Source organism: Euleptes europaea, chromosome 21 (assembly GCF_029931775.1).
Source record: "Euleptes europaea isolate rEulEur1 chromosome 21, rEulEur1.hap1, whole genome shotgun sequence".
In the NCBI taxonomy this organism is placed as follows: Eukaryota; Metazoa; Chordata; class Lepidosauria; order Squamata; family Sphaerodactylidae; genus Euleptes; species Euleptes europaea.
In genome coordinates this window covers 18,612,564-18,636,972 of record NC_079332.1, presented here as the reverse complement: position 1 = coordinate 18,636,972, position 24,409 = coordinate 18,612,564, and the positions used below count along the sequence as shown (strand labels likewise).

At 48.0% G+C, this 24,409-nt stretch overlaps 2 protein-coding genes across 2 annotated transcripts in view; both read left to right on the top strand.

Annotated features, from left to right (window-relative positions):
* Positions 1 to 9,665, top strand: part of ZC3H7A (zinc finger CCCH-type containing 7A) — a 33,416-nt gene extending 23,751 nt beyond the window's left edge. The window contains exons 17-23 of the mRNA XM_056866364.1: positions 285 to 361; positions 3,017 to 3,150; positions 4,608 to 4,713; positions 5,533 to 5,641; positions 6,907 to 7,040; positions 7,383 to 7,546; positions 8,733 to 9,665. Coding sequence (XP_056722342.1) covers positions 285 to 361; positions 3,017 to 3,150; positions 4,608 to 4,713; positions 5,533 to 5,641; positions 6,907 to 7,040; positions 7,383 to 7,546; positions 8,733 to 8,922 — 914 coding nt within the window. The 3' untranslated portion in view covers positions 8,923 to 9,665. The remainder of the gene's footprint in view (positions 1 to 284; positions 362 to 3,016; positions 3,151 to 4,607; positions 4,714 to 5,532; positions 5,642 to 6,906; positions 7,041 to 7,382; positions 7,547 to 8,732) is intronic.
* A 1,979-nt stretch (positions 9,666 to 11,644) lies between these two features.
* TXNDC11 (thioredoxin domain containing 11) overlaps positions 11,645 to 24,409 on the top strand; it is a 52,872-nt gene continuing 40,107 nt past the window's right edge. Inside the window, exons 1-4 of the mRNA XM_056866362.1 lie at positions 11,645 to 11,826; positions 17,625 to 17,841; positions 21,916 to 22,013; positions 24,051 to 24,180. Of these exons, the coding sequence (XP_056722340.1) occupies positions 11,645 to 11,826; positions 17,625 to 17,841; positions 21,916 to 22,013; positions 24,051 to 24,180 (627 nt within the window). The remainder of the gene's footprint in view (positions 11,827 to 17,624; positions 17,842 to 21,915; positions 22,014 to 24,050; positions 24,181 to 24,409) is intronic.

The window sequence follows — 24,409 nt, the reverse complement described above, 5'->3', positions numbered from 1 at the left end:
CTGCCCATTTTCAGATGCACTTGAAAGACTGCAACCTGAGAAGTCTATGTTTTGTTTTTCCAGTGATCAGCCTCTATACAGTACCCTTGAGCTACTTGTAGACAGCACCATTTGTGAAATACTTTTCTGAATCGTTTAGTAGGTTCACTGTAAGGCATGTTTAAATGTTAGTCACCAATATGGGACATCATTTTGAGAAATAAAAATATTGGAGGGGCGTGGTTGCACGCTTGAGGGCTAGAAATGTCAGAGCTATTCTAATACTTGTGTCTTCCTCACCACAGGTATTTCTCATGAGGCTATTGTGCAAGAATCAAAAAAATATTGGCAGAATATGGAGTCTAATGCACTTGGCGCCCAGGTATTTTCCTTAGCTAACAGTTTTCTGGAATCTTGTATGCTCCTTGCTCTACGAGGTGGAACGATGTTGGCCTAAAGCATGGTGTAGTGGTTATGGAGTACCATACTAGGACCTTGGGCCATTCACACACTCTTAGAAGAAGAGGAGTTGGGTTTTATATGCCAACTTTCTCTACCACTTAAGGGAGAATCAAACCAGCTTACAATCACCTTCCACTCCCCACAACAGACACCCTGTGAGGTAGGTGGGGCTGAGAGAGTGTGACTGGCCCAAGGTCACCTAGCTGGCTTCATGTGTAGGAGTGGGGAAACCTACCCAATTAGCCTCCGCCACTCATGTGGAGGAGTGGGGAATCAAACCCAGTTCTCCAGATCAGAGTCCACCGCTCCAAACCACCGCTCTTAACCACTACACCACTCTAGCTCTCTTGTCTAACCTACCATTCAGGGTGGTTGTGAGGATGAAATGGAGGAGAGGATAATGACACGAGCCCCTTTGAGGTGCCCGTTGGGGAGAATGTTGGGGTATAAATGAAGTAAATAAACAGACGTTCCTTGAACTCTGGAGCCCTGTTAAAAAAGGAAAGAGGTCCTGCTTTCCAAGAATATCTAGGGCTCTGGCTTTGAGCTGCTGCTACCTACTTCATACGTGGCTCATGTGGCCCATGAAGCATCGTACTGTTGCTGTGGTATTTCTGGAGTCCACATCAGCTTGTTCTCTGCCCTCCCTTAGCTCTTGAACCTCTAGCACAGGGGTCCCCAACCTTTTTGAGCCTGTGGGCACTTTTGAGAGTGTGACACGGGGTGGGGGCACAGGCACAAAATAGCTGTCAGAAGAGGTGGGGCCAACCACAAAATGGCTGCCAGATGAGGCGGGGCCAACCACAAAATGGCTGCCAGATGAGGCGGGGCCAACCATAAAGCCACACACTTGCTTTTATTTAACATTTTATTTCAAATATAAGCATTCTATCTTCTCTCTGTGAGCAAAGCAAACCGCAAGTATGGAACAATTTAAATCTAACAAATAGACACAGTTAAGAAGACATTTCTGCAAGTCAGCAACTGATATTCCAGGTCACTAGAAATGGCTCCACTTCTAATGGTCAGTCTGTTCCCAGAGAACTGCAGCTTCTGGATTGCAGACATGATTTCACCTTCATTGTGAAAACCTTCAAAAAGCCACTCATCAACAGCCAAAAATACCTCTTTGCAGAGCTATCCATCTTACAAAGTTTTCTTCCTTTTCACAAGGGGTGGTGGTTTTGCTTTGCCCCCCAGGCCTGAAGAACAGCAACTGTCGCACGGCCAATTTTGATTTCAGTTCAGAGATGTTCTTTTTACGAATTTTGGAACCGAGTGGATAGTTCTTTGAAAAGGTGCTGATGTTGTGTCCTAAAATGGCTTTCAACGTTATGCTTTTTGGGGACTGCAGCAGCTGAAGAGCATAACACATGGATTTGCCTTTTGCATCAACAGAACAGTATCTTTCTTCCCAGTCAGAATTGGAAAAGTAGGTCCTGGGTTTTTTGCTAGTTCCCCCGCTCATTTTGACAAGCGTAGAAAGGAGAAAAAGATTAAATGTCCCGTTTGCTTGCCCCCTTCCCAAAGCAGGCACCTTCCCTCTCCTTCCAGGGGCTCCTGCTGGGGAGGGAAAGAAGGCTGGGGGGGGAGGTCTTTCCTCCCCGCTCCCTTCAAGCTAGTCAGCTCGAGAGGAAAAGAAACTGACTGGCTCTTTTGACTTTTTCGAATAGAAAGAATTCGCAAAGCCATAAAAAAGGAGCCATAAGGGCTGTAGCAGATCGAAGTGACTTGATTCGGGTCAGCGGGACAGTGTCTTCCGTGTGCTAAAACAAACACCCCGTCAAAATCCATGTGCTAAAACAAATACTGTCAGATCTGCCACGATCCCAGCAAGTGTTGGTGGGCGCAAGTTGGGGACTTCTGCTCTAGCAGCAGTCTACAGGCCAGAAGTGCTGCTGCAGTGCAGCCCTGAGCAAAACGACACCCTTCTCAGCCCAGGACTTCACTGGAGTTAGAAAGGGACTAGCCCGGCTTCGAATGACGCTGATCCCCTGTAAGGCCATCTTAGGGTAGTCAGACCTTTCTGCCCTGAAATAACTGGATCTTTGCATTTTGTGATGGAAAGGTGGGATGAGGTTGAAAGGGGAAGTGGAGTTGTGGCGTTTGGAAGCGTGGAATTCTGACCCCAAACACGCAGCTTCCTACATCGCAGCTTGGTAGCATGATTTTTTACTTGATTCTTTGCTAATTGGGTGATCATTGAGGCGTCTTAACTGGCCCGGCTGTGCTCATGCTGTGTTCCCAGCGATGTCTGAAACGGCTCTTCGTCGCAGCGTGACATGAGACGCTGCTATGTGTGAGATGAGCTCCCGTGGGATGGGGGAAGTGGTTCAGATGTTGGTTCCTTTCACAGTGAAGAATTGAATGGATGCCAGCGGCTAAAATGCTTTCAGATGCAGAAGGGACTGCACATAGTAAATTAGCTGGAAGTATTAACCATATTGATCCAAACTAGTTGCCTGCAATTTCTTTGCACGCTTCTAGAAAAGCCGGGACTCTCCTCTTAGATACTTCTGATTTGCGGAACTAGTTTGCACAGCTAAACTCTCTCCTCTCTCCTCTGGCTTTCAAGATTATCAGCAACCAAGCAAAGCATGGCTCCTTGAATTTGAAAGTGAAGTTTGTGTGCGCCCAGTGCTGGAGAAATGGGCAAGTTAGTGAGCCAGACAAGAACAAGAAATACTGTAGCGCAAAAGCGAGGCATCCGTGAGTAACACATTTCCAGTCTGTCTCCGAGATGGCTTTTATACACATGATTAGATAATCTTTCAGAGTGCAGCGAACCACTGGTGTAGGAAGCACACCTTGTGCTGGTATGGGGTAGGCAATGTGACAGTTTGCTGTCTCCTGGCAAGATGAGAATTCTCCAGTCCAGAGGTTAATCCCAGACGTTTGAAAGTGGATGGAAAGTAGGGTTCTGCCTTGCCTTCTTGGCTGGCAACTGCAGCTACAAAGCAAGAAGAAAAACGTACAGGTTCAATTTTCCACCCTCTGTGTAATTCATAGTTTCCCCATCTCCCCCCCCCCCCCATGTAATTAAAGATTTCACTTGGGAGCAAGGGACAGTCAGCGTCACTAAGGATTTGCTTGTCGGTGCTCTTAATCTCCTTCGCCCCTTGCCCTGTTCATGCTGGACTCTTTTAAATGCTGCTTGATTGGTTCGCTGTCCACCTTTCCTGTTGAGACTCTAGGCAGCAAATTAGTTATAAAAGACAATACAGCAAAGGCAGCGTAGTGCCTACACAGAACAACGCAATAAAACTTGGTTACACACGTTTCAAGAACAGCAAAATAGAAACCGTATTGATACATCGCACCAACTGGATTTCACAGCAGGGGGATGCTGAGCTGCATACAATGAGCAGTGCAGTATGTGGGGGGAGGAAAAGGCGGCGGTCTATCAAACTTGCAGTACCTCGCCAGGCAGGCCATTCCAGCAGACGAGGGCCGCAGCAGAGAGAGTTTGGGTGAAGGCTGCCGTTGTGTTCCCTTTCTTGCAGGGTGGCACCTTCGAGGGGCTTAGGTCAGATACATTAGTGGACCATATTGAGAGATATGGGTAAGGGAGTCCTAGGCCATGAAGAAATTGGTGACCCTTAAATCGAACTTGAACTAATTAGTAACCAGTGGAGCAACTGCAGAATAGGTGTAACACTTCTCCCCCCACTACCCTGCCCCCCCAAGACCTCTCCATGTGCCTGGCTGATCTCTTGCTTTGTAGTGTTGCCTGCACAGAGATTGTAACGAAGAATCACTCGCTTACCTGGACGGCTGTTCTTTGAGCAGCCCGACGGGCAGCTTTCTTGCAACAGGTGTCCTGAAATGGCTGGGTTTTTCTTGGGAAGAACTGGCATGGGTGCGGTTGGCACCTGAGGACTTGAGCTTAGAAATGCCTGGGATTGCGTTTTACGTAGCTGCAAAGCCCGTACTGTGTGCAGGTGGCAACTCGAAGAACATTATTTCCAGGCAAACAGCAGGAGCTAGAAATGTGGTCATCTTTGAGAGAATCAGTCCTCTGGGCCAGGATAGTTCCTACTTACTGGGTTGGACCCCCCCTCCCCCCTGAACGCAGGTTATAGGAGCGACTTTGGGTTTGCTTTGATTTCAGCTGACCGTGCTTGTGCCTCTTGAGCAACGTCTGTTTTTGGCCCTGGCTCCTTCAGGTGGACCAAAGACCGCCGGGTGGTGCTGGTGATGTCGAATGAGCGGAAGAAGTGGATGACAATTCGCCCCCTTCCCACAAAGAAGCAAGTGCCTTTGCAGTTTGATGTGAGCACGACTCTAAAATCAGGGCTTTTTTGGGGAGGAGAGGTATTTTGATCTGGGGGTGATGCTGCTCTCAGGGGCAGGAAGCATACGAAGTGACGTTTGTCCTTTTTCCAGCATTGACTGGAAAATGTGAAGTGGTTTGAACAGCAGTTGTTGGAGTTCAGGTTGGAAGGCATTTCCAATTTGCCTCGATGGGAAATATTTATTTTTATTTAGAAAATATGTACTGCCTCCTTTCACCATAACACTCTTGGGGGGGGCAGGCTTAAAGGACCAAATGTAAAACTACCCCTAAATCATTCAGTTTTAAAATCAATGAAATCATAAAACAGAAAATGCAGGATTACAGTTGCGTCCTGCCTTTCATCTGAAGAGCTCAGGTGATATAGGTGGAGGGGATAGATAGGTGGGGGGAGTCTGCCACTTTTATCATCACGACAGACCTGTGAAGTTGGATGAGGCGGAGAATGGCCGCTTTCACGCACACCAAACAGTGTACTTCCAATCCACTTTGCACCTGGATTTTACTATGCAGAATGGCAAAATCCACTTGCAAACAGTCACTAAAGCAGACTGAAAATGAATTGGAAGTGCATTATTCAGCATGTGTGAAAGCATACTAAGATTGGCCCTGGGTGGGTGGGGAAGAAATGGTTGAGAAGTCTGTCCCATTCTGAATGGCATCTTGCTGTGCCTAATATCTCCTGCAAGTCTTTTTATGTCGACAGGAGGGAAGCCAGCCTTTAGCTGGCTTTAGCCTTCTCCTCCAGAACACGATTAATTTGACTTGGTCCTCTTGTTCTTCCTGCTTTTCCATAGCTGTGCAATCATATTGCATCGGGCAAGAAATGTCAGTATGTCGGGAACTGCTCCTTCGCTCACAGTCCTGAAGAGAGGGAGATGTGGACCTATATGAAAGAAACCGGTAGTAAGTAAAGAACTTTCTCATGTGCTTTCAAGCACCTTGCAAGCCCGTCAGTAGGCAGGCTGCCACCTGAGGATGGCTCTGTGCATGGCTGGAAAATGAATGGGCCTCGTGCGACTCTGACGCTGTAAGGTGTGAAACGCCTGGGGATTTTTTCCCTCTGCCTTGACATTAAACAGAGCTTAAATTGAATTCCCTGTGAAAGGTACAGGGATACTGGTGCCCAGCTCCTCAGATCTCTGTGCCGTGCATCCTCCATTCATTTCTCCTGAAGGCTTAGGTAATGTCTGAGTCCTATTAAGACCCAGTGATTTTGGGATCAGGCTATGAAATGGGAAAATTGCTCTTGAAGCAGGTGTCCGCTTGCGAGGGAGTTCTGTTGTATTCAAGAACGTTCGTAACTTCGTTCATATATTGGTTCTTGTAGGTTATCCGGGCTGTGTAACTGTGGTCTGGGTATTTTCTTTCCTGACATTTCGCCAGCAGCTGTGGCAGGCATCTTCAGAGGAGTAACACTGAAGGACAGTGTCTCTTGTAGGTTATCCAGGCTGTGTAACCGTGGTCTGGGTATTTTCTTTCCTGACGTTTCGCCAGCAGCTGTGGCAGGCATCTTCAGAGGAGTAACACTGAAGGACAGACACTGTTACTGTGTCCTTCAGTGTTACTCCTCTGAAGATGCCTGCCACAGCTGCTGGCGAAACGTCAGGAAAGAAAATACCCAGACCACGGTTACACAGCCCGGATAACCTACAAGAACCAATGAACTCTGACCGTGAAAGCCTTCGACAATATTTCATTCATATAGTTGTTGTAGTTACTTGCAATTCAATTTCCCGATGACCTATTCAGCCTCTGTTCTCCATTTTACATTTTAAGAGTAGCAGTTCTCTTACAAAGGGATTTCAAAGGGAGATGAGAGAGACTGTGGAATTACAACTAATATTGAAGCTCAAGACTCTGCATTCTCTGGGACTTAATAGAGATCTGGGATTCGTCTCATTACCAATGTTGATTTCTCAACGCCCACTACCCCTCTGCATATCACACCTGATCTGATCACACCTGCTAATGTCATTTACTTGCTTTTGACATTGACTGTGCCATTGTGTGCCTAAGTCACTCCTCTCTACTTAAGGATAGATGGACTCACATTCTAGCTGTATCTGAAGAAGTGAGCTGTGGCTCACGGAAGCTCATAACCCTGCCAGAAATTTTATTAGTCTTTAAGGTGCTACTGGGCTCCTACTCTTTTCTTCTGTTCTCCTTAGTTCAAGATATGGAGCAGCTGTATGAAATGTGGTTGAAAAGCCAGAAGCCAGAAAAAGGGGAGGATCCTGCTGCTCAAACAAACAAGGAAAACGGGAAGCAAATTCACATGCCGACTGATTATGCTGAAGTAACGGTAAGTCACGGAGAGCAGCCCGTCCTCCTGGATTCTGGTATCCTTCCCTGTTCCAGCCTAGACTACGGTCTCGGTTTCTGAAATATGGCAAGGACAAAGCCTGTGGCATAAGCCTTGAGAGGTCGGTCTGCCAGTCTGTACCTATTTTCATTGTTTGCCAACTGAGGGTGCCAGCTTCATGCCTTCTAAAGTGGGCTCCAGCCACGGTCATCCGCGCACGGCCAAAATTATTTCTTAAGGAAAAGCTGCATTTGTAAGACATAGGCCTTGTCCAGCTAATGGGGCTGGCATGACCTTACTGCCTTTCTGCCATTGTGAATCCTGGTGTTTTGTATACCCCAGGTGGATTTCCACTGCTGGATGTGTGGGAAGAACTGTAACAGCGAGAAACAGTGGCAAGGGCACATCTCATCCGAAAAGCATAAGGAGAAAGTATTCCACACGGAGGATGACCAGAACTGCTGGCAGCACCGCTTTCCAACAGGATATTTCAGCCTTTGTGATAGGTGGGTGTCGTTTGGCTTCCCGGGCGTAGCTTGTCTGCTCTTGGGGTCACTGTGCAGCATCTGGGTTTTTTAGCACAATAGGTGTACAGCGTTATTAGCCCATTCACCCACACTCTGGACTCTTCCTCTGAGGCCGAGCATCTCCTGTGGGGGGTGGGAATGCCTCATTTCTCATAGCTGCAAGCGGTTTGGGTGGAGTGGGGAGACTGCAGCCGGGATGGGCCATGATTGACACACACCCCTCCCATTGCGGGATCTTTTTGATCTCAGAACTTCCTTGTAGTTGCCCTCGAGTATACAAGCTGTCTGTTTTGTTTTTCTCAAAATAAAAGGCTACAACCAGCAAGGCTGCTCATTTTCCCAGAAAGTTTGTCAGCATTGTTTTAATACCTTTTAAACATCTTGGTTGTCAGCATTGTTTTAATACCTTTTAAAAATTCTTAGGCTACTTGATTCTTCACGGTCCCATATTATATGGGTAATTTGTGCACTGCCATTCAGCCTATGTGGGGCCCCAAAGACAAATCGCAAGAACTTTAAAACAAGTTAAAACCATTTAAAATATTGGAGCAGACCTCAAGCCAGATTTCTGAAAAGGGGTAAATTGGACTAGTCCTCACATAATGCTCCCTGGTCCATTATGTGAGGAATGTCCAGGCCTACAGTAAGATCTCAGTAGGAGGCACATGGTCATTGACTCCCAGTAAGAAGAAGAAGAGTTGGTTTTTATATGCCAACTTTCTCTACCACTTAAGGGAGAATCAAACCGGCTTACAATCACCTTCCCCTCCCCACAACAGACACCCTGTGAGGTAGGTGGGGCTGAGAGAGTGTGACTAGCCCAAGGTCACTCAGAAGGCTTCATGTGGAGGAGTGGGGAAACCAACCCGGTTCACCAGATTAGCCTCCGCCGCTCATGTGGAGGAGTGGGGAATCAAACCCAGTTCTCCAGATCAGAGTCCACCGCTCCAAACCACCACTGTTAACCACTACACCACACTGGCGCTCAGTAAACATGATTGGAGGAGAAAGCTTCTTTATCCCAGAGAATCCTGGGATTCGAAGGCCACATGGAATTCTGGCCCACAGTCCCCACATCCCCAATACACACACACACACACTCAGTTGCACTACACGCTTTCAAGATGCATGACCCAGTTTGTTCTTTGTTCTTTCTGCAAAACAGATATATGGCTGGCGCTTGTGCGGAGGGAAACAATTGTAAATTTGCCCACGGGCCTGCCGAGCTCCGCGAATGGGAGGAACGGAGGCACGTTCTACGCATGAAGCTCAGCAAAGCCAGAAAAGACCACTTGATTGCTCCAAATGATAATGACTTTGGAAAATATAGTTTTTTGTTTAAAGATTTAAACTAACCTTATAACGATGCATTCACGTTACCAGATGGAAGCATAAATCAGAATTTGACAGTAATCAAAAGCATGAGACAGAAGCTGCAGATTTTCTGCTTTTCTTGGCCTGTATTGTCCCTCCTGAAGAACAAAATGTAGTAGATGTATAGGGGGAAGTCGGTGGTTCTGTCTGTGCTCTCATGAAACAGAATGGTGAACTAACAATAAAGCAAGTCCGAAGTCTTACGTGCTTATTCACCTTCTGTTGGGTGGAAGAAAGGTGGGAAATCACAGGAGGGCGGAGTTGTCAGGGCTAGGGAGCGCCTAGTGTTGGTCCTTCAACTGAAAAACCTTTAAGGTAAGCTTATAAACAAAAACCAGATGTCTGGGGTTCAAAAGAAAATGACGGATGAAAATTCTTCAGATGTTTTAATGGAGAGGATTTGTTTAAAACGAGTTTGCTATTTATCTCTATGTAGGTTGCTTAATAAAAAAGGATTTTCTTATTAAAAGATTTTAAGCAAAATAACCATTTAACGGCAATATATGTTGAATGGGGTATTTTTCTCTATTTGTATGTTTCCATATAACTTACTGAAAAACGGATCTTGGAAGAAAGACATGTATTACTTTTTTGAAAATCAAGTAGTTAAAATTCTGTTTCTTGGTCTTTGCTGTTTAAATGATAATTTTGAAAGATTCCACTTGTATGTCAGTATTGTGTATTGTATGGACCAATATTGCCTGTAATAAAAAATAACTTTGCATAAAAACACTTTCCTACAAACATATCTTCAGACTTGCACCTCTGATCCTGGAGAGAACAGGTAGGCATCATGACTAGTATTCATTTTGACTAGTAGCCGTGGATAGCCCTTTTCTCCATTAACATTAAAGCCTCCCCCTCCCCAAACCCCCAGAGCTGGCCAGTCTGCTGGCATCCCTACAGCTAGGCATGCCAACCTCCAGGTGGGCCCTGGAGATCCCCTGGAATTACAGCTCCTCTCCAGAATACAGAGATCAGCTCCCTTGGAGAAAATGAATGCTTTGGAGGGTGGGCTGTTATGGCATGGTGCCCCACGGAGGTCCCTGTCCTCCACAGGCTCCTTCCTTAGAGACCAAGCCCTATGAGGAAAGGCTGAGGGGCTTAGGCATGTTCAGTCTGGAGGAGAGGAGGTTAAGGGGGGACAGGCTTACTCTCTTGAAGTATTTGAAGGGCTGTCACTTAGAGGAGGGCAGGGAGCTGATCCTGCTGGCAACAGAGGGTACGACTCGCAATAATGGGTCTAAATTGCTGGTGGGAAGGTACCGGCTCGATAGGAAAAAGTTTTTTACAGTAAGAGTTGTTCGACAGTGGAATGGGACGCCTAGGGAGTTGGTGAGCTCCCCATCACTGGCAGTCTTTAAGCCGAGCCCGGACAAGCACTTGTCCGGGATGCTCTAGGCCCGTGGTTCCTAACTTGATTTTTAGGGGGGGGGGCGATTTGAGAATGAGTTATTAACAGTGAATTTTTTGCATTTCTTATGTTTCTAGGGGCCTCGTATGTGTGTGTGTGTGTGTGTGTGTAAAGCGCCGTCAAGTTGCAGCCGACTTACGGCGACCCCTTTTTGGGGTTTTCATGGCGAGAGATTAACCGAGGTGGTTTGCCGGCGCCTTCCTCTGCACAGCAACCCTGGACTTCCTTGGTGGTCTCCCATCCAAATACTAACCAGGGCTGACCCTGCTAAGCTTCTGAGATCTGCCGAGATCGGGCTCGCCTGGGCCATCCAGGTCAGGATAGGGGCCTCATATGCAGTATATAAATATATATATTAGTAGAAAAGGGCAAGAGTCCAGTAGCACCTTAAAGACTAACAACAATATTTTCGGGTAGGGTATGAGCTGTAGGGTAGGGTATCTGAAGGGTAGGGTATCTGGTATTTTCGGGTAGGGTATGAGCTGAAGGGTAGGGTATCTGAAGGGTAGGGTATCTGAAGAAGTGAGCGGTGGCTCACGAAAGCTCATACCCTACCAGAAAATATTTTTGTTAGTCTTTAAGGTGCTACCGGACTCTTGCCCTTTTCTACTACTGCAGACAGACTAACTCGGCTACCCACTGGGAACAAATATATATATATATATATATACTGCGGCAGACGCATTTTTAAAATGAAGATCAGAATGTACCCGGCGGTGAGCTGGTGGCGATGTCGCGGGGCTGGGGGGCAGCAGGGTTTTAGAGATGCTCCGGCGGGGCCCGGCCCAAGGACGGTTGGGAACCCCTGCTCTAGGCCGACCCTGCGTTGAGCAGGGGGCTGGGCTAGATGGCCTCTAGGGGACCCTTCCGGCTCTACGATGCTGTGGTCCCCTAATCTCCCAGGGGTTTCCCGCGCTTTGTAGGTGGGCAACCGTCACCCTAGCCGGGGGGGGAGGGGGGGAGCTGGCCACCCGAGCAAAACTCCCGCCCCTGTGGGGCGGGAGTTTTGCTCGGGAGGCCAGCTCCCCCCCTCCCCCCCCGGCTAGGGTGACGGTTGCCCACCCTACAAAGCGCGGGAAACCCTTGGGGGTCTGTGGGGGGGGGGAAACTGCCAATCCCGTGAGGCAGCTAGGCCTCGGCGGGGCCTGCCCTCGCGTAGTGGCTGGGCCGGGCCTGCGGCGAGGGGGCCGGGCCTGGGGCGACGTGTGCGCGCGTGAGGGGCCCGCCGGGCCGCCGTCGCCGCCTCCCTGCGGGCCGGGCGGGCCGGGCCAGGCCAGGCCAGGGCGGGGATGCCGGGCTGCGGAGGCCCCGCCGGCCTCGCCTCGCCTTCCGGGCCGCCGCCGCCCCTCGCCCGCCGCCCCGCCGCCGCCGCCGCCGCCGCCTCCCGCATGGCCCGCCGGCCCGAGCTGCTGTGCGGCGCCGCCGCCTTGCTGGCCGGAGCCTTCCTGGCCGCCCTCAAAGTCACCTGCAGGTGAGGCGGGGGGGGGGCGTCGGGCCTGCCTTCACACGTGGCAGGAGGACGCGTGTCCGGCCGCGCTTCCGTGGGGAGCCCCCCCCCTCCCCGCGTCGCTCCCTTTCCAGCGGGGGGCTGTCCCTCGTGGGCCCTTTCACACGTGCAAAGGACGCCAGCTGCGGATCCCGGGGAGAGGGTCGGGAAAACAGGCCCCACGTGCAAAGGGCGCCAGCCGCGGGTTCCTGGGGGGTGGGTGGGGGGTGGTCGCGGTGTCCGGCATCCCCTCCCGGGCGTCCGCATCCCTGGCTCCCCCAGAGAGCAGCGGTGGTTCCGGGAGATCTCCAGGCCTCCCCTGGAGGTTGGCAACCCGGCGCTGGAGTGGGGCGGGCGGCACGGCGGCTTTCCCAAAGGGGAGGGGGCGGGGCCGGACCCGCAAGCAGGCAAGTGGGGAGTAGCCCAAAGGAAATGCAGGCTGGATGTCCAATATGCTGTTATTATTAATTAGTATGCTGTTATTATTAATTAATTACTAATTAAGAAACCAAATAAGATATACTATTAATGAATAAATCTATTAACTAAAAATGAGTAGTAGAGGAATGTAGGGGGGCATCTTGGGGGGGGGGTTCTAAAGCTTGCACCGAGCGGGTGGGTCCTGGGGTGTGCTGATAGCCTTGAGATCTCCTGGAATTACAACTAACCTTCAGAAAGGGGAGATCCGTTTCCTGGGAGAAAGTGGCTGCTTGTGGGGGGGGGGGCTCCATGGCGTTGTTCCCTCTCCCCAACCCCCGTCCTCCCCAGGCTCCACCCCCAAAATCTCCAGAAATTCCCCAGCCCAGAGATGGCAGCCCTACGATGCTGATGGTGGAGCCCGGGTTTCCTGAACTGCCTTGCTTGCTGTTCCAACCCCCTGGAGAGAGGCTTCCCCAAAAGCGTCTTCATCCCACATCCGTGATGATGATGATGAAGAAGAAGAGTTGGTTCTTATATGCCGACTTTCTCTGCCACTTAAGGAAGAATCAGACTGGCTTACAATCACCTTATCAATCAATCGATCATTCCTTTATTGGCCTAAAAAGGCACAATGCAAACAGACACCCCGTGAGGTAGGTGGGGCTGAGGGAGCTCTAAGAGAGCTGTGACTAGCCCAAGTTCACCCCGCTGGCTTCATGTGAAGGGGCGGGGAAACAAATCCAGTTCCCCAAAATAGCCTCTGCCACTCATGGGGAGGAGTGGGGAATTCAAACCCTGTTCTCCAGATCAGATTCCACCGCTCCAAACCACTGCTCTTAACCACTACACCACGCTGGCTCTTTGATGAAAGGCATGTGTGCTTTTTGGAAGCACCCACGGCACGCAACATCTTCCACTGACACAAACAAAAAGGCTCTTTCCTTGCATTCCCCTCGTTACAAATCCCCCCAAACCAGACCCGTGGTCTGTCTCGCACTCGTTTCTCTTGCGTGCCCTGCCAAATGGGAGCGGTGGGATGACTTGTTAAGTTTCAGGCAGGGTTGTTCTAGGCATCTGGGATGTATGTATTTATTTACCTTATCTTTAGTTCCCCTTTCTTGCTGAGATTGGAGGCAGATTGCAAAATTAGAAAAACCATGCCGTAAATAAAACCTAGTATAAGGTACAGTGCAACCGTTGGATTACCAAATTTAGAAAACAAAACAGGACAAACAAGATAACGTGTACAATAAACGGTGCCATAAACTACCACCCTATTCCTTCTATGAGAGCTCCCTCCTGACCAATTCCTTTTGCTACAACCCAATTCCTTTTGTAAAAATGCCCTTCTGAGCAATTAAGTTATATATTTGTGAAGTGATTTAACATTAATAGGGACCGATGCACCTGTTGGCACCCAGGCATGGTATACACTTGGCCGAGAGCTGGGTTTGGCGCTCGAAAAGTTATTTGGAATAAATTGGAAAACAGGCAACGTGATGGGAAGGGATAGAAACGCAGTCTGTAAACACAACACTCTAGATCGGGTGACTTTTACAATAACTGTAATTAAGTGTTATGATGTCTCTCTAACTGTGAAGTGATTTGAGATTAGGGGCTGCCGCAGCCTGGGAAAAAAACAACAAAATTGTGCATCTCTCTTAATGGGAACAGTAGTTCCCGCAAGGCCACGCTATTCGTGGCGCATGCACGTGTGACCCACCCGTCCCTTTAACTTCAGAGATTTTGAGATTTGTATCGCTTCCAATTGTAGTGTGAAAAAAATAACAGATCTGTTTGTGCCAGTTCCTCAGCTCCCAAACCACGGTTAACCCTGAATTAGGTGTGAGTCCACATGAACTGAATCGGCAGGAGGTGTCCAAGCGATGTGGGTTGTGCAATTGGGCTGTCTGCAGTTCACAGGTGCTGAGCTATAGAAACCAATTTACAGGCTGCGGCCCCAGGAGTATATTGTTTGGTGCTTTATAGGATTAGCCAGCAAGCAGGTGATGTAAATGGAAATTGATCATCTTGAATGGCAGGAGAGGAATAGATGTACATGGTGACTACACCTTTATTTTATTTATTTATTTTTGAATTTGTAGCTCACCCTCCCCAGCAAGCCAGCTCAGGGCAGGTAACATCAGTTAAAATCATACAATAATAATTGGTAACAATAAAATAGCTAAAAAACCCAAAACAAGATGGCGCTCAAAATCCCAATTATATTGTGAGAGCCATACAGTTCATGATGTTATGCATATGAGAAGGAGGGAAGGGTAGGGAGGCCAGTAAAGATGATACCCGCAGCTGTCCTCAGTTGTAGGCCATTTCCTAAAGTGGACGTGGTTTCCTTGATTATTTTTTACTCTCTTTTAAATTCGTCTCGGTGGTTAGGAGATTATGGGTTGAGCCCTTTTTTTAAATAAGTGACACTTGTTTTGACATTATCAACTAATCCCCAGAGGGATTAGTTGTCCAAACTGGGTTAGTTTGGATTAGTTGTCCAAACTGACTCCAGACCAGGATACCTTCTCTAGAATACCAAGAAAGTAGACTCTAGAATACCAAGAAAGGGACAGCGTGGAACGGAGGTTGATACCCTACTATCTTCGAACTTATTTAAGAGGTTAATTCCAGAATTAGTTAATGCTCCTGACCCACTTAGAATAATAGAATCATAGAATTATTGCTTTAAAGCAGTGGTTCCCAAACCTTTCAGGCCACCACCCCCTTGGTTCCACAAACTCGACCCCAGAACCCCCTACCCTATCCAACAACACCGTTGAAGGGGCCCACCTCTAGTGCCCCCCTGCTGCCCCCTTCCTTCTTAGTGCTCCCTTAGGTAATCCCCCCTAGGGGGTGGTACTGCCCACTTTGGGGACCACTGCTTTAAAGTATAAAGAATTAAAGCAATAAAGAATTATTGCTTTAAAGTAATTCGAGGACCTCTCGTAGGCCTTTAGACCACTATTTGAAAGGTCCTTGCTCTCCTCCCAATTTAAGGGGATGCACGTTTGGTATGACAGGAAATGCCGTCAGTTGAGGAAGGCTATCGAAAGATCTGGCAGGAATTTTAGGTCCTCTGGAAACTGTGAACACTTGAGATTGTTACGGAAATTGAGTCAACTGCAGTGTTGTTAAATCTGATTATTTGACATATTTATACCCCACTGTTCAGCCAGATGATGACGGTTAAAATCCGATTTTTAATTAGGCAGTTGCTGAGATGCATATTCCCGCTTTTAAAAAATATGCAATGATTGAAGCATCACCACCTACTGCAGCATTTGGGGGGTGTTCTTGGGTGGATGATTTTCTAACAGAGCGGTTCCTCAGTGTAACAGGCTTCCTCGGGAGGTGGTGAGCTCTCCTCCCTGGAGATTTTTAAGAAGAGATATTGTCGAAGGCTTTCACGGTCAGAGTTCATTGGTTCTTGTAGGTTATCCGGGCTGTGTAACCGTGGTCTTGGAATTTTCTTTCCTGACGTTTCGCCAGCAACTGTGGCAGGCATCTTCAGAGGATTAACACTGAAGGACAGTGTCTCTCAGTGTCAAGTGTGTAGGAAGAGTAATATATAGTCAGAAAGGGGTTGAGTTTGAGCTGAGTACTGTCCTGCAAAAGTAATGTGCTAATCATTGTCCTGTAAGTATCAAGATAATGTGCTAATGAGGGTATGGTATGTTAATATGGAACCATTGTATCCTGAAGTGATCTGTTAATGTGTGTAATCCCAGGCTAATCTGCATGGCTATTGTTGACTGTTGCCTTTGTTAGTCTGGAGGTTTTCAGAACCGGAAGCCAAGCCTTATTCATTCTTAAACTCTCCTCTTTTCTGTTAAAGTTGTGCTGATGTTTATGAATTTCAATGGCTTCTCTGTGCAATCTGACAAAATAGTTGGTAGAATTGTCCAGTCTTTCAGTGTCTTGGAATAAGACCCTGTGTCCTGTTTGTGTCAGTCCATGTTCAGCCACTGCTGATTTCTCAGGTTGGCCAAGTCTGGAGTATCTTTCATGTTGTCATCCGTAAAACAAACTTTCAGTTAGGTCACAAGGTTTACCGGAAACCAACTCAGACAGATCGCTACTTACACAAAAACTCCAACTACCACCCCCGACAGAAAAGAGGAATAATCAAAACATTAATGGACCGTGCAAGACGGATCTGTGAACCACAGTTTCTCAAGGAAGAAACTAATCATCTAAATCACGCACTGCTAGCAAACGGCTACTCCAAGAATGAAATCAGAAGGGCCATTAAACCAAACAAAAATCAGAAAACTCAGGAAAAACAGTCTCCCATAGGAAAGGTATTCCTGCCATTTATTAAAGGAGTCACTGATAGGATGGAGAAACTTTTGAAAAAACCTAACCTACAAACAGTGTTTAAACCCACCAAGAAAATACAACAAATGCTACGATCAGCAAAAGACAAAAGAGACCCTCTCACCTCTGCAGGAGTATATCGTATACCTTGCAGCTGTGGAGAAGTTTACATCGGGACCACAAAACGCAGCATACAAACTAGGATAAAAGAACATGAAAGATACTGCAGACTTGGCCAACCTGAGAAATCAGCAGTGGCTGAACATGGACTGACACAAACAGGACACAGGGTCTTATTCCAAGACACTGAAAGACTGGACAATTCTACCAACTATTTTGTCAGATTGCACAGAGAAGCCATTGAAATTCATAAACATCAGCACAACTTTAACAGAAAAGAGGAGAGTTTAAGAATGAATAAGACTTGGCTTCCTGTTCTGAAAACCTCCAGACTAACAAAGGCAACAGTCAACAATAGCCATGCAGATTAGCCTGGGATTACACACATTAACAGATCACTTCAGGATACAATGGTTCCATATTAACATACCATACCCTCATTAGCACATTATCTTGATACTTACAGGACAATGATTAGCACATTACTTTTGCAGGACAGTACTCAGCTCAAACCCAACCCCTTTCTGACTATATATTACTCTTCCTACACACTTGACACTGAGAGACACTGTCCTTCAGTGTTAATCCTCTGAAGATGCCTGCCACAGTTGCTGGCGAAACGTCAGGAAAGAAAATTCCAAGACCACGGTTACACAGCCCGGATAACCAATTTTAAGAAGAGGTTAGATGGCCATCTGTCAGCAGTGCTGATTCTATGACCTTAAGCAGATGATGAGAGGGAGGGCATTGTGATCATTTTCTGGGCATGGAGTAGGGGTCACTGGGGGTGTGTGGGGTAGGTAGTTGTGAATGTCCTGCATCGTGCAGGGGGTTGGATTAGATGACCCTGGAGGTCCCTTCCAACTCTATGATTCTATGATTCCTGACAAGCATCTCTCTCCTTTCTTACCCGGCAGCCGCGCAAAAGATGTGACGATGCCAGCAAAGCTTCCTGTGAACTTCTTCTCCTCTACGTCGCCAGTCATTGATTTTTTCCTGGGGCAGCTGGACCACGCGGAGCTTGTCCGCCAAGACTCGGAAGTCACCCTCTTCTTCTTCTACGCCCCCTGGTGCGGGCAGTCCATTGCGGCCCGGGAAGACATTGAGAAGGTGGCCATCAGCCTGGCAGACCAGGTCAGCTGGGGGCAGAGCTGCCTTTCAATGCCCATTTTTCACTCTGCTCTTATTTTGCTCTCAGGGTGGCTCATTTTGGACAGCTGTTTTTCAGACTGCACACAGCTTTTGGGGCACAACCACACATGCGCTTTGGTGGATTAAAGAAAAGGTCCCAGGCGTGTTCGTAAGCTAGGGGACTAGAGCAACTGGCCTATGAGGAACGGTTAAAACGCTTAGGGCTATTTAGCTTGAAAAGAAGGCGGTTAAGGGGAGACATGATAGAGGTCTATAAAATTATGCATGGTTTGGAGAGAGTGGACAGGGAGAAGCTTTACTCCCTCTCGCATAATACCAGGACGCGGGGTCATCTGCTGAAGCTGGAGAGTGAGAGATTCTAAACTGATAAAAGGAGGTACTTCTTCACGCAACGCATAGTTAAATTGTGGAACTCCCTGCCCCAGGATGTGGTAATGGCCGCCAACTTGGAAGGCTTTAAGAGGGGAGCGGACATGTTCATGGAGGAGAGGGCTATCCATGGCTACTAGTCAAAATGGATACTAGTCATGACGCATACCTCTTCTCTCCAGCATCCGAGGAGCATGCCTATGACATTAGGTGCTGTGGAACACAGGCAGGATCATTGCTTCCGCAGCCGTCTTGTGGGCTTCCTAGAGGCACCTGGTTGGCCACTGTGTGAACAGACTGCTGGACTTGATGGAACCTTGGTCTGATCCAGCAGGGCTTTTTTTATGTTCTTCCTTCCCAGCGCCTGCACCACTGCATTCCATCGCCTTACATTCAGTCCTGGTCTCCAACACCCCCCATGCATTCAGCATCCCATTCTATTTAATTTTTAAATTTCATTAGACTTCTATCCTTCCCTTTCCCCACCAAGGTGGGTTCAGGGCGGGTAACATCATATGACATCTACATCATTTAAAACCACCTAATACATACAATACCATATAAAAATACCACAATACATATAATATACATATATAATTTCCAGCTCTATAAATGTCATAAAACGTATCTAAGGTGACGCTAACTAATTCCTCCCTGCTATATTGATTTAGTAATAATAATAATAATAATAATATTTATTTGCAGCTTTAAGCCAGATAAAACATAAATCGTATACAAATGTTGAATTTACATTCCTTATCTAAAACAATGAAGAAAGCTGATAGGAAGAAAGTAGATTCCTTTGAAATGTGGTGTTGGAGGAGAGTGTTATGGATACTGTGGGCTGCCAAAAAAACAAATCAGTGGCTTATAGATCAAGTCAAGCCGGAACTGACCCTAGAAGCTAAAATGACGAAACTGAGGCTATCATATTTTGGTCACATTACGAGAAGACAAGAGTCACTGGAAAAGACAGTCATGCTAGAAAAAGTTGAGGGCAGCAGGAAAAGAGGAAGACCCAACAAGAGATGGATTGACTCAATAAAGGAAGCCACGGCCCTCAATTTGCAAGATCTGAGCAAGGCTGTCAAAGATGAGACGTTTTGGAGGACATGGATTCATAGGATTCATTCGCCATAATTCTGAAGCGACGGCACTTCACACACACACACACAATCTAAAACAGCCGACTTAAACATTTCAGTTAATTCATGGAGGTTACTCTAAGGCGTCGAATCTCCACTGCAGCCATGCAGTATTTTGCCACCTGAGCTGTAATCGGAGGATTCTCTCTCATCAGATACTTATTAGTCTATTCCGCCTCTCTACCAAGACTCATTTTCTTTATCAGTGGTACGATGACCTTAGTCCGAACTGTCGTATAGAAGTTACATCTGAAGAGGACATGTTTGGTAGTTTCTAGATCCCCAGGCTAACGGGGGCAAAGTTTCTCTACCCTGGGAGTCTTCTTAAATTCCCCCTCTCACTTTGCAGTGTTGGTTTAGTATTAAAACATTTTGGGAAACTGTGCGCTAGGGCATCTTCTGAAACACTGGCAGTGCTGTGTAAATAACCACAGGGGTTGGGGGTTCAGAGAGCCAGGCTTCCACCATCGGCCTCCTTTCCAATCTCCTCCTCCTGGCAGGCCATTTCTTCTCCACCAAAGATGGGGGGGGTGTCCCTCTTCTGCCTGAGGTATGAGGGTGTTGCCTCCAGAAGGGGGATACATATGTGCACGCCCTCACCCTGTGCGTAAGTTCTCTCTGCAGGCATGTGGGCAGTTTTGGGTCCCAGCCGGTCATGAAGACTGAGAGGTGATATGAGAACCTTCTTCAAGTACTCGAAGGGCCGTCATAGAGAGGAGGGTGCCGAGTAGTTTTCTGTTTTCCCAGAAGGTCGGACCAGAACCAGCAGGTTGAAATAAAAATAATTTCTGTCTAGACATTAGGAAGAACTTAACAGTCAGAGCGGTTCCTCAGTGGAACAGGCTTCCTTGGGAGGTGGTGAGCGCTCCTTCCCTGGAGGTTTTTAAGCAGAGGCTAGATGGCCATCTGTCAGCAATGCTGATTCAATGAACTTAGGCAGATTGTGAGAGGGAGGGCACCTTGGCCGTCTTCTGGGCATGGAGTAGGGGTCACTGGGGGTGTGGGGGGGAGGCAGTTGTGAATTTCCTGCATTGTGCAGGGGGTTGGACTTGGTGACCCTGGTGGCCCATTCCAACTCTATGATTCTGTGACTACAATAACAATTCTGTCTGGAAGAGAACGACCGCTCCTTTTATTTCTCCTTGTTCCCTCCCTCTCTGTTGTTTTACTACAACTTGAGGTTTTATTCTATCTGGTCAACTGCCTGTAGAATGTTTGTGCTGAGTTTATTTTCAAGTCAGGCAGCTTGTCCGTTGAGGTTATTGCCCAGGGTCCTTTTCCAGGCTCCCTCAGTTCAGGGTGTTAGAAGTTCACCTGCAAGACGCAGGGCCTTTCCTGTGCCTGCCCTAGCCTTGTGGGCTGACCACTCACCAGAGCTGTGCTTCTGCTCCTCTTTCCCAAGCCTCGTCTGTTGGTTTTCAGAAGCCTTAGGATACGTGGATGGAGAGACTTTGGAGGCCGGCATCTGGCTTTCTGGTTTGTGCCTCTGTGATTCATATGGTCTGACCGACTTTTATATATAGCTGTGTTTGTTTTTGAACTGGAAGAGGGGGCTAGGAATGAAATGCATGTGTGATGGATGCTTGTGTGTGTGAATCCCATTGGAGGTTGAGGTCCCTAAGGCTCTGCTGCCTCTGCATTTTATCCACCAAACTGTTTTTCTGCAGGGTCGTTTGTGGGGCTTGTCAGAAGGAAGAGGGAACATGACCCTCTCTTCTCTGACAGCACCAAAAAGGGAATGACCCCCCTTCCATCCTGGGCCAGGTTTGGGGCTGTAAGAACACAAGAAAGGCCCTGCTGGATCAGACCCAGGCCTATCAAGCCCGGCGGTCTATTCCCACAGTAGCCAACCAGATGCCTCCAGGAAGCCCACAAGCAAGATGGCTGCAGCAGCATTACCCTGCCTGGGTTCCTCAGCACCTAATAGAACAGGCGTGCTCCTCTGAGACGGGAGAGAATAGGTATGCATCATGACTAGTATCCATTTTGACTAGTAGCCAGGGATAGCCTTCTCCTCCATGAACATGTCCACTCCCCTCTTAAAGCTTTCCAAGTTGGCAGCCATCCCCACATCCTAGGGCAGGGAGTTCCACAATTTAACCATACGTCGTGTGAAGAAATACTTCATTTTGTCTGTGCTGAATCTCTCCCCCTCCAGCTTCAGCAAATGACCCCCCGTTCTGGCATTATGAGAGAGGGAGAAAAGCTTCTCCCTGTCCGCTCTCTCCACACCATGCGTAATTTTATAGACTTTTATCATGTTTCCCTTTAACCGCCTCCTTTCCAAGCTAAACAGCCCTGTTTTAACCGCTCCTCCTAGGGCCGTTGCGGCCTGTTTTAAGTAGACGACAGCGCTGAGCTTAACTTCTCCAGCCTTCTCCCTGTTGAAGTCTTGGCCAGGGCTGAGGGCAGGTGTCCAAGGGGCTTCTGCCGTGCAGTTGGGAGGTTTCTCCTTCACCGGTTCATTGCTCCTTCTCTTTGAAGCTCAGTCGCCTCATCAAGTCCCTTCTGCTTATGCTGCGTATCTGTTTTTGTGCTGCAGGTGTTGTTTGTCGCCATCAACTGCTGGTGGAACCAGGGGCGGTGCCGGAAACAGAAACACTTCTTTTACTTTCCAGTGATCTACTTGTACCATCGGAGGTAAGAATCCCCCAGGTGCCCTGGAGGGACCATCTTAACAACAGGACCACAATGCCAAGGCTGGGGAGGCGCTTTCCCAACTGGATGAGGGCTCCCTCACCAGCTGTGTGTTGGCTGATCCATCATGCCCAGGCCTGACTTCATGAGTCCTTTGTAAGAGCTGCTTGGGCGTTCCGCTTGTGGCAGGCGGATCATTCCTGCTGAATGCATGTAGGTTCTTGGACTGAGTTTTCTTTGCTTCTTTCTTATGCCTTTCCCCCCCCCCCCCAAAAAAAACCCTACATCTACTGACAATCAGGAGAAGCATGTTTTATTTTTAAAATAAAGGGATTTCATCTGTTCTACCTCTATATTAAAGCTTTTGTTTATCCGAGTTAACTGTATGGAAAAGAGGGTTCTTCGTCTTGTCCTTGAGTCAGGATAACTCCTCGAGTGTGCGATTTTTAAATTATTTTGCAATGCAATTTAGTCACTTGCCAAATAAGATTGGATGTTCCTTCTGCCTGATACGTAGCCAGATATTTATGGTGAGGGGGTAGAAGAAGAAGAGTTGGTTTTTATATGCCGACTTTCTCTACCACTTAAGGAAGAATCAAACCAGCTTACAGTCACCTTCCCTTCCCCCCTACAACAAACACCTTGTGAGGTAGGTGGGGCTGAGAGAGTTCGGAGAGAAGCGTGACTGGCTCAATGTCACCTAGCTGGCTTTATGCATAGGAGTGGGGAAACCAATCCGGTTCACCAGATTAGAGTTCGCCGCTCATGTGGAGGAGTGGGGAATCAAACCCAGTTCTTCAGATTAGAGTCCACTGCTCCTAACCACTGCTCTTAACCACTACACCCACTGGCTCTTATTCATTGGTAGCTGTCAGGGAGTTTGTATGCTAATTCAATCTACATTTGAGAGAGCACATTTCAAGCCCTTGTGGACCGTTTCTGGAGATTAAAAACAAAAAACAAAGCAGAGGCTGAGCGTGGAGGTTGGGAATTAAATACCTGCACCTCTCCGTTTCCCCCTCCTGACCCCCTCCGTCCCTGCCCTTCTGCCTCATTGCTTCCCCATGCTCGGATGGATCAGCTAGCGAGCATGCTCCGCTCTAGCCGTGCCGCCGAGGAGTTATTTCAAAAGGGAAGATTTTGTGAAGCCAGGGAGACAAGTTAACTAAAGAGACAGACTTGCGCTCGGCCTTGCATGCAGGAGGGAACCCAAATGTATTTCAGCTGCCGGGGCCAGCATCACGTGTCCCTGTCTGAGGATCTTACTGCTTCGGTCTCTTCGTGCTTCCTTCAGGCTTGGTTGGCTGGACTGAAAATCGGGCACCAGAAAGAAGGAATCTGCCAGTGCTTTTATGAGATACCCAACTGCACTCCCATCGTGTGTGACTGTTGGCTGTGTCTCCGGGGCGCCAGGCCACACGAAAGAGCAAGTGCTGTTTCATGCGTGGTGTGAGCCCTCGGCTTCCTTTCGTAACACCCAAAGGCACAGTTAGTCAGCAGTCGAACGCGGTGGAACAGCGGGAGGGAATTGCAGCTGTCTGACGGAATGTCTGCAAATGTTCATCATTTTCCACAGTGGCTGAACAAAGGTGCCGTTTGGACCTGGGAGGGAAAACGTCATGAAACGGCAGGGCTTGAACAAATGGATCGCCAGCGTGGCATAATGGTTAAGAGTGATGGACTCTAATCTGGAGAACCGGGTCCGATTCCCCACTCTTCCACATGAAGCCTGCTGGGTGACCTTGGGCTAGACACAGTTCTCTCCGAACTCTCTCAGCCCCACCTCCCTCACGAGGTGTCTGTTGTGGTAGAGGAAGGGGATTGTAAGCCAGTTTGATTCTCCTTAAAAAGGTAGAGCAAATTGGCATATAAAAACCAACTCCTCCTCTTCTTCCTTTGATATTTTGCACTTGACACTTTGCACTTGGCTGTCCAGGCCTTACACACTCCCATGGCCAGCTCAAAAATCTTTCTTTGTAGGCAGTTGCAGTTTAAGTTTCAAACTTTAATATACACTTTTTCTTCTTTTTTTAACACTAGCTTTGGGCCCATTGAATACAAAGGACCACTGAATGCTGTTTACATTGAAAAATTTGTTCGCCGGGTGATGACCCCGCTGCTTTATATCTCGTCCCAGTCCAGTCTGCAGCGGTTTCTCTCCAGCTACGAGGTAACTTCTCCCTGTTTTGCATCAAGTGCGTCCCTGGTGCGACGCACACACTGCTTTCTTTTGGGGTCCATAGGGAGCTGCATCCTCCACTGTGGCGCTTCTGAAACAAAAGGCCGATACAAGGCTTGCCAATCGCCCCGCTTCCTGCCAATTGAAATTCTGTCAGCCGTTGCGGTCAGGGCATGGTAGTGAGAAGTCCCGTTGGCAGTGGGGTTGGGGCGGTGACGCA